General features: G+C 44.1%; 1 protein-coding gene across 1 annotated transcript; it reads right to left on the bottom strand.

Moving 5' to 3' along the window:
* Positions 1 to 276: 276 nt before the first annotated feature.
* GPA33 (glycoprotein A33) lies at positions 277 to 6,935 on the bottom strand. The gene is made up of 7 exons (XM_030472025.1): positions 6,908 to 6,935; positions 5,961 to 6,112; positions 5,490 to 5,700; positions 4,828 to 4,986; positions 2,465 to 2,578; positions 1,818 to 1,941; positions 277 to 1,154 (listed from the first exon to the last, which is right to left on the bottom strand). Exons 1-7 carry the CDS (start codon positions 6,933 to 6,935, stop codon positions 1,073 to 1,075), a joined length of 870 nt encoding a protein of 289 aa, XP_030327885.1. The 3' UTR covers positions 277 to 1,072.
* Between the last annotated feature and the right edge of the window lie 2,559 nt (positions 6,936 to 9,494).

The raw sequence follows: 9,494 nt of genomic DNA, 5'->3' as shown, positions 1-9,494 counted from the left end.
GGTGAAAGAGGAGAGATTTAGATTAGACATAAGGCAGAAGTTCTTCCCTGTGAGGGTGCTGAGGCGCTGGCACAGGGTGCCCATTTAAGCTGTGGCTGCCCCATCCCTGGCAGTGTTCAAGGCCAGGTTGGACACAGGGGCTTGGAGCAACCTGCTCTAGTGGAAGGTGTCCCTGCCCGTGGCAGGGGGTTGGAACTGGGCGAGCTTTAAGGGCCTTTCAGCCCAAACCAGTCTGTGATTCCATGACAATGCAATAGAGACCTTCGAAAGGATAAATGTAGTGTAAGTTATTTATTGAACATGTCCTAAAAAAACCCCACATTGTACAAACAAGAAAAGCTCAAACAGCTCTAATACTGTTCTAATACCATGTTGCCAGTCTTTTGGACAAAGACAGTCCATTCCCTTCCAAAGATGATAAACTAGTGATGGGAGTTCTCTGCACATTTGCACACACAGTGTTTCTGATTAAATTGCTACAATTTTGAATAAAATGGTACTTTTTCCTCTCCTCCCCCCCCTCCCCCAATTAAAGATTTATTTGCCATGTACATGTTCTCACACTGTCATTTTTTCAGAAGTGGCAGCAGTGGATTATTTCTGGCTTGCCCAGCCTGCATAAAACAATTTCTGTACCGGACCATGCTGTAAGCTGTGGCACATGTAGCACCATGAACAAGACCATCTTTCCTTGATGACTTGCAGTTGGTGACCTTGAAAGCTTCTGTGGATCTGGGGATACAGCAGTAACTCTGTTCTCCAAATAGACCTGACTGGCTTCTTTTTTGAGGAAGTGGGAAGTCTAGAAGACTGGTTATTTTTAGATGACTGGGTAAAACAGTGCCTCAAATGCATTTTCTGCTAGGAGGTTATGTACTCACTGTATGTAAGCGCTTCTTTCCAGGGAGACAAGGATATTCTCTCGCAGAACTTGGAAGGCAGAGCCATCAGCTTTCATTTTATTGTTCTGAAAAATCTTTTTGCCGTAAGAAAGAGGGATTGGTTTCTCCTCTGCAGTGGTGTCTGTGCCTCAGTAAAGCCTGAAGATGGCACTGGCCTCCTGCTTCTTTCTTCATTCATCTTCAGCATCATCCTCTGCTCTCACATTCGTTGCAGGCGTCTCCTTGGACTGTTCACTTCTATCTTCTTGCTCCCTAAAATGCCGTTGAGGGGTAGAGATGTTAATTTAAATCAGCTAGAAATGTTACTGAAGAGGTTTTGTGTTACAAGGGTTTTAGACTGCCCCAAGCTGACCTGGAAGTGTGCCAAACTGAACTCCAGAAACTAAGTCTCACTGGTGATGCAAGAAGTGTGTGAGCTACTGTTTTTTTCAATAGCATGTATGTAGAGAAAGAGTGACTGGTGTATCTTTTCTTATCCCACTTTTCTTCCAATGGGCTGTTTCCATCATGAGAATAAACAAAAGGTTTCTGTCTTGGAGTGATAATTCTGAATACAGGTCCCCTTGGTTCTGTATTAGGCTAGCAAGGACAGAGACAGCTGTAGGGGCTCAGGGAAATGAGAAAGAGTCTGGGCTTTGCCTGTCGGGGAGCTGTGCATGCTTGGCTGAATTTGGCTTGGTAATTCAGTTCCAAGGTTTGAATGTTGTGGTTCTACCCCAGAGGCCACAAAGGTGTCTTGTAATAATGGGCATATCCTGAGAGAAGAGATAAGAGCTACTAGGGTAGAAACTGAAGGGAGAAAGCTTTCCTTGATTTCTTTCTTCCTCCTGTGCTTTCCACTCCATATGTTGAGGGTGGAAGGAGAACCTGAATCCTTCATAGCTCCCATTCACTTTTCTAGAGAAAGGTACTTACGTCATCTCATAGTCCTTCTCCTTCTGTGTCCGACAGCAGCAGCAATAGACTAAAATACTAATAACTATAATTGCAGCAACAGCTCCACCAATGATGCCAGCGTAGAGAGCTATGTTCATGGATGCTAGACAGGAAGAAAAGGATTAGTGCTTTGCAGTGATAACAATACCAAGGGCAATCAGCACAATCACTGGACTTCCACTCCCACCACCAGAGGTCAGATCTCACTACCAGATCCACACTGAGAAGAAGCCATGTTTGTTTGACTGCAGCAACTGGAATTTGTTCTGTACTAGGTAACTGGTAATTCTGCAGGAGCAATTAGTTAAATAGTGATAGGGAGGAGCCCTATCTGAACAACTGCTGTACTTTGTAGATGCAGTTTAGTTTCAGACTCTTGGGGCTCAGTGCTGTCTCACTCTGCACATATTTTTGTCATCTGTGAACTACCCTAGAGTTAGTGAGTGCTCTATTAGCATGTAAACCAATGCAAAGAATCTGCCTTAAAAGTAAAAAAGTGTGCTTTTTTTCAGAGAGAGAAAGCAGAGTTTTATATTTCTCCCTGCATTGCCTCCATTAATCTTTTGACACTTAGCTAGGATCCATTCTCTGCTACCACTCTTCCAGTAAGCAAGTCTGTCTCTTACGTGGCATCACGCTGACTGTCATGTTGCAAAACTCCTTTCCCGCAATGTTTGTTGAAGTGCAGATGTAAAAGCCAGAGGTATCCGCCGAGATATTCGTCAGAGTTATTACTTGCCCTGTTGTGAAACAGAAAAGAAAGAAAGAAGGGAAGGAAGTAGGGGACAGCAGCCCTTCAATTCCAGCCCAGGGTAGTTGGAGTGATGAGAGGTTATTAAAGCTGATGGATTGCTCTGTCATGCTCAGGGGCTGCCATGCTCATCCCTAGGTTTTAGGGCGATTTGTGGGAGGACAAATGGAAGTGTGCTGTTTTGAGTTGATTACAGGGAATGCGTGGCATTCAAACATTCCTTTTAGAAAGAAAATTGTAGGTGGAGGGTGAAGAGGTATGTGTGCTTAGCGAAAGCTTTTTTGCATTGGAGTTTGCTGAGAAATACGTGGCCTAAACCAGGATCTGGCGTTGAGAACTGGCCATCTGATGAATTAACTTGTAAAAGAACAAAAAGCTCTTCGGTCCTCCAACTCTTGGGACTTTAGATCTGAATTATTTAGCAGTGGGTGAAATAGTTTTCTGGTCTGGGAGAGGCCACGAAGGCTGTAAAAGTAAATGGAGGAAAAGAAATGCAATGACATGAGATTGGTATGATACTGATGCTTTCTGTCCAACCTAACAGAGCTCAGAACCATATGCTAAAACTTAGCTCTGGCTGCTCAAGCAGTCGGTTTGTGTTTGTCACATCTCCAGCTGGCATTTGTCTGTGTAGTCTGTGCTTTTTGGTTGTGATCTGCTTGATAAAAGCTCTAAAAGTAAAAGGCTCTGAATACTTTTTGGTGATCTTCCTATTTTATTTTCCCTTAATCTCACTTCTTTCCAGCCCACTTGTAGGACTGGGATTCTGTTTAGTCTCTGCTGGCGCCTAGCGCCAGATAGTTAAAGAGCATGCAAAGCGAGAAGTTACAGGCTGCATGATGATTGAGTTAGTTTAGTCTCTAAATACGGTCCGTGCTTACTTGCCTTGTTTTGTGGGTGCAGTATGAGGTTTATGGCTTTCAGAGCAGCAGCATGTAACTGGACTGTAAATTCTCCCATATTAAGTCAAAAGTAATTGACTGGTGAGTCAAATTGGGAAAAACGTGGGTCGGATACTATCAGCTTTGGAGTGGCTCCTCAGGGCATTCTGCATGCTCTGCAGCACTGGGACTTGCTTAGCACAGAAAGCAATCGCTTGTAGTGACAGCAGGGTCTCCAGCCAGCTTGGGGCAGAAGGGGACAGTCGGCACACTACTTGGACATCGGTGCTCTGGTGAGAAAAATGAGGTGGAAATGGATGAGAAGAGCCTCCTGTCCCCGGGAAGAGCGGGATGTCGGCAGAAGCAGGAAGGCAGCTGCTGCTATAAACCGATAAATGCCGGTGTGTTCAGGGCTGTGCGTGATGCGTTGGCACCACTTAGTGGCCAGTCAACTGAATGAGGTTTGTGTCCCCGGTGGTACTTGGTCTTTTGCATAATTTATGCAAGAATCGGTTGTTGAGTGTTGAACAGCCAGTTGAGTCTGATCATGTTTAGTTTACATAGTGATGTTACAAGTTACACCAGGAAGGGCAGGTTCAGATACTCAGTCTTTCTGGTGCTGAACATACCGGGAAGAAACAAAGTTGTTTAAAGGAATAAATCTTAGTTCTCTGTCACTACTACACTTCAAAGAGAATTAAGCCCTTATTTCTGTGTGAATAGTTCTACCAAAGGTCCTGTCATGGAAAGTCAGTTTTGGGATTGTTTTGTTGGTTTTTTTTCTCCCAGATTCTGACTTAAAATGAAAGCAAATTAAATATTTGGGCCTTTGTGACAGTCCTAAGCCAGAAACCTCTCCTATGCTCAAAGCAGGAATGGTGTAACTGTTTCTCATACCACCTTCCTCTATGTGAGGAGTCATCTCTGAAAGCTACTTTAGCTTCTAGAGCCACCTTTTGTTTGCCTTCATCCCAGAAAGCAACCTGATCATGATTGAGCAAGCTGGGATATAAAGACACACTGGTTAGAAACCTCAGTGTTATTCCTCATGTTATGCCCTTACACCCAGCAGTCGAGAAGGAATCATTCTGGCTGCTTCCAGAGTGAGCCAGCTTTCTCACCAGATGGGAGCTGAAGTGAAAACCTTGCTGACCACTGTTCCTTCAGGTGACAGTCCTTTCGCCCTGCTAAGTGACTTGTGAGTGTGTCTTGCATCAAAAGGACAACTTTTCAAAATCCTGGTCAGAGAACTTCCTAAAAAAACCCCTTAAGTGTGTTGTTGTATTTGCATTTCAAAACCTTTCCAACCCTGATCTACAAATAGCTCAGAGACGTGATGTCTTTGAATTTCTCATACCTTCTGTTGTTTGTAGTGTACGGGGCACATTTTGTACATCGAAGCTTTGCCAGGTATAGCTGGGCTTTGGGGAGCCCTCCTCAGAATTGCAGGTCAGGTTGATTGTCTGTCCATATTCTGCTGTCCCCAGAATCTTGCATTCTGGCTTGGATGGTGCAACTTAAGGAAGAAAAAAGGAATTAATTTTATTAATCAGAAGTATTTCTTTTGTTTAAACCCATCTCCCGCACTTGTGTGTTTTATTCTAGCTGAACAGAGGCTGGTATTGCACCTACCACCTTCTTTTCAAGGGAACTGGAGTGAACTTGTATCTAATTTGTTTCTCCCTTCTTGGCACTGGTCATCCAAGAAGGAATTGTAAGATGCTATTTGGGATATGTCCGATAGTGTTGGGTAACTCATCCTATGTTAACAGGAGTGTGACAAGCCACAGGGGGAATGAGGAATGACCTGTAATGAGACAAGGGTTACTAGAAAAGGGAACTATACAACTCTAAAGCCTGTTTTCTGCAGTCAGGTACCTAAGGGAGTTGGGTGCTCTAAGCCTTCCAACCTACTTCCATAGTAGTAGGAAAAGACCAAAGAATGGTGGACGATGACTCCCTGGGAAAGTGAAGGGCAGTTCTATGTAACGGATGTGGCGTTGCCTCCATCATGCTTACCAAGGACGAAAAGAGACAAGGTTGCGGTCTGCCGCGGGGGGTCGTTCCTCAGGCGCACGCTGCACGCGTACGTGCCGTTGTCTGCCATGGTCACCGCGCTGATGGTGACACTGATGTCCCCCGTGTTTACATCACCACTGAACTGCAGGCGGTTTTCGTAATCCTTGCCATACTGGACAAGTCCATCGAAGTACCTAGTGACAGCATCCTCCTGAGAGAGGAGGAGGGGAAATTATCCGTCTTAGTTTCTTCTGTGTGAGTCTACAGTCTAACTTGATGGATTAGCCCATGCATGGATAAATTGTCTCTAGAATCAGAGTTTCTGCTTGTGTAGTTCTGAGATTAAGGAAAGTCTTGAAGGAATCTTTTTTCTTTTCCTAACACGTGCCCACCCTGAGTCCTGTTTCCATTTCCCCTCCCAGCCACCCCTCCTCTGTGCCCTGTCATGTTTCTTTATGCAGTTTGATTTACCACACTGCTGAGTTTTTTCCAGACGACAATGTCTCCTGAGTCAACGGAAGCGTCGGTTTTAAACTGGCAGCGGAGAGTAACATTGTTCCCTCGTGCCACTTGTGTTTCCTTGACAGGTGCTTCCACAGTGAGGGCATGTGCAGTCACCAGAACTGGGAAGAGAATAAATGCTGTGCTCAGCAAAATTAATAGGATCTGGATTCCATGTTTTGTCTCTTTGGGGTTTTTTTTACATGCCACAGTAACCCCACATCCACTCTGTCATCTGTGACATTCCCCACTGAGCGAGAGGTGATGTTGAATGTAGGAAGCTGGTCCACAGGATGGCTAAGAGCTAAACTCTCCTTCCCGTTCCTTGCTTGCCTCTTCTTTACCTGGACATACTTTGTCATGGAGTTTATAAAGATATTTGGTTTGGTTTGGGGTTTTTTTCCTGAGTCCTCTTTCAGTGTGTCTGATATCCTTTGACAGTTCTAAATGTACAGATAAACAGATAATACAAGTGCATCAGCAGTCTTAAGGATTCAGGCTAAACAAATTTGTATTGTTGAATTTCAAGGATCAGAAAAGCTGTCAAAGAACTTGCCTCAATCCAAGTCCATAGACAAGTGATGTTTTGTGCTAAGGGATCAAACCCTGTTCGTGTAATGCCCTGAAAAGGGAAAAACCTAGAAAAGCAAAGAGAGCTTGAAAGAAACAAAAGAACAGCTACTAGTTTTTAAAAATGAGTAGAGGAGTAGTCACCTTTCTCCAAGAACTGTAGAGCACAGGAATAGCTGAGAGTTGAATAACAGAGAAATCCCTTTGTGCCCTGGTGAAGCATGCAGGGCACAGGGCAGGTATTTCTTGTATGCTGCATTCTATTTGACTTGATGCTTAATTTATCATACCTAAGCATTAACTAGTGGCAGGCCTTAGTTATTCTCAGAATTCAGCTGGAGGTTTACCTCTGCCCCTGCCATAGATGATGTTCATGTCTGTGGGAACCTATGTTTAAAACCACCTGCTTTCTCCCTACAGTTTTTGGTATGTATGTTTGGGTGGTGGTTGTATTTTGTTTTGTTTTCATTTTTCGGCACAAAACTGAATCATTTGAAAAACAATAAGTCTGAAACTAGCTAAAGGGAGCACAGGGACGAAGGAAAGAGAGTGCTGCTCAGAGGCACTCCCGTGGTAAGGAGGAACATGGTCCAGTAAGGAGGAAAGTGGAGGAGGGCAGAGTTGTATGCTCTCCCCAGGAGGGCCATGCTGTGGGGAAGCATGCTTCTGAAAGAACTAGGCTGAGTCAGTGTTCCCTAGAGAGGATTGCACTGGAAAGTTGCCGTCTAGCAAGCTTTGCGTCCTCATTTTGCCACATCTCTGTCCACATTAGATCCATGAGGAAATGTAATGTGTGAGAGCAGAGGATGTCTGGATTCCATCTTGAGTGGCAAACTGATTGTGAATACATGGTTGTTTTAGACAGGAAAATACCACAGCCGCATGTGTTAGGTAAGTAAGAGTAAGCCATTGGCAAGTTGGGCATTACCAAATCCTTGACTGCAGTCAAGAACAGCAGTGAACAGTAGTGTCTGTTAGAAAACAACAGTGTAGGGACCCAGAAGGTTTTGTTGTCACTGGTGGTAGCAATTCAGGTAATTGCAAAGGGTAACGTGGGGCAGTTGGCATGGGGATCTGCTTTTAGCCAAAGTTCCCATTTTTCTGCATTCCCTGTCCTATAACTGAGTTATCCTGTGGACTTGCACATTTCATTAGTTATATGTGTGTTTTAGCCTCTTCCTCTGCGACATGGTGGTAGTGGTTTCTGTTCTCTCTGGGATTAATTCATTTATGGCTGCTGACAGCTATGAGAAGGAAACCAGCAGGGCAAAGTATTGCTAACATGGTTTTATTGCAGCCACTCCCAGGTCTTTTCCTGCTCTGGGGCACCCAGTGCAACACCCGTGTTTGCATAGCCCCAAGGTTCTTTCTAACTGTCGATGTTCTCATCATGCCCTTGGAATTAGAAAGCTTTCTCCTGACCTGTCGGGACTGGATAGAAACGCTTTCCTGCATTTAGTTGAAAAGCATTACTGCTTGTACTACGAGATGGAGGAAAACCCATTTCCTGACCCTTTTGTCACTCAGAAACTGGTTCCACCAGGCTGGGGTTTATTGACCGGTTGCTAACTCAGCCCTGAGCCAGAGAAAAGATGGCCCAACCGTCAGGCTTCCCCTCACAAGTGCTCTTCCTTCTTCCGACTGGGTGGGTCAAATCCTACCATAAATGAGGCCTTTGGTTTCTTCAGTGCAGAGTCAGGGAGCAGCTGAACCAAACACCACATACAAGAGATGCAGCCCACACAAGTGAGACTGCTTATTCATCTGTTGCTGTCACCCCAGTGCCTGATTTCTGATGCTCTCCTGTTTTTCACTCATGACGTCTTCCTGGCTCCCACTCCTCTCTCTTTAGGGCTCCTCCTGGCTTTGGGGAAGCTGCACTATTTCAGTCTAGGATGCCGTTTACTCACACTGATTTCCTCCTTCCCCCTTCTCACTACGTTTCACTTCACAAAGCCACCAACAGGCAGCTGGTTGTAGTCAGCATGTCTAAAAATAGGGGTTTATTCTTCAGGGGTGGGTTGTTTGGGTTTTTTTTGGTATGTTTTCTGACAGAAAACAGAATCTATTTGAAGTATGGCTGAAGGAAGGGGAGGGCCAATTCTGAAAGAATTTCAGAAGAGGAGAGAGGACTAATAGCCCGTGTAGTACTAGAGGGATGGCATCACCTACCTTTGAGCCTTGGATTATCAGTACGTTTATAACATTGTAAGAAATTGAGAAAGGTTTTATCTCCCTCTGCTCAACTTAAACATCTATACTTGTACAAAGGAGGAAGAAAATTAGTGACCTGTCTCCTTTCACTTTTCTTACTAAGTGTAATTAGAACAAAGGGCAGTTAGTACAACTGGAAACAATGATAAGAATATTTTGTTTAAAAAAAAAAAAGATATTCTGATCAAGCAAAATTATCATTGCTCATATGTCTTGGTAGATTGAGCAAGTGAGAAAAGTTGGAAACATGGAGATGTTTTTACAAGGAAATGCTTTGACTTAATTCCTCAATACTTAACCTCAGCATTTAGCTGAAATTCAATTCCGAAGTGGGAAAGGGGAAACATCTTAAATGTGAAATTTGGAGTAAAAGTAAATATTTTGTTTGATTCACAATGACCGTGAGGAGCAAGGAGTTCACAGCACCAGTTATGCACGCAACTGCAGTCAAAGGCTCATCAGCCTGCACTGCCATGTCCTGTGCTGTTTCTTCACTCCAGTGCAGTGCAGGAATTGCAGGAATCTACTATACCTTCAACATTTTTTCACAGGCTACTATTTTAACACTGAATTATTACCATTTTAGTCCTACCCAAAGAGGCAAGAGAGTTTCACCCAGCATACACATTTCTGCTCTGAAAAGTTTCCTGTCTGTATTTTGGATAGCATGAAAGCGGAGAGTAATTAAAAAGGAGCATGAACACCAGTGGTGTTACACAA

This window comes from Strigops habroptila, chromosome 2 (genome assembly GCF_004027225.2).
Source record: "Strigops habroptila isolate Jane chromosome 2, bStrHab1.2.pri, whole genome shotgun sequence".
Classification (NCBI taxonomy): Eukaryota; Metazoa; Chordata; class Aves; order Psittaciformes; family Psittacidae; genus Strigops; species Strigops habroptila.
Note: the sequence above shows the minus strand (reverse complement) of the source record. Positions and strands in the feature narration are given on the sequence as shown.

Coding starts and splice junctions, on each gene's coding strand:
- GPA33 (XM_030472025.1), bottom strand. CDS start 6,935: ATGAACATCATCTATGGCAGGGGCAGAG. Junction 5,701..5,960: donor GGAAAAAACTCAGCAGTGTG/GTAAATCAAACT, acceptor CTCCTCTCTCAG/GAGGATGCTGTCACTAGGTA. Junction 1,942..2,464: donor GACAGTCAGCGTGATGCCAC/GTAAGAGACAGA, acceptor CTTCCTGTCTAG/CATCCATGAACATAGCTCTC.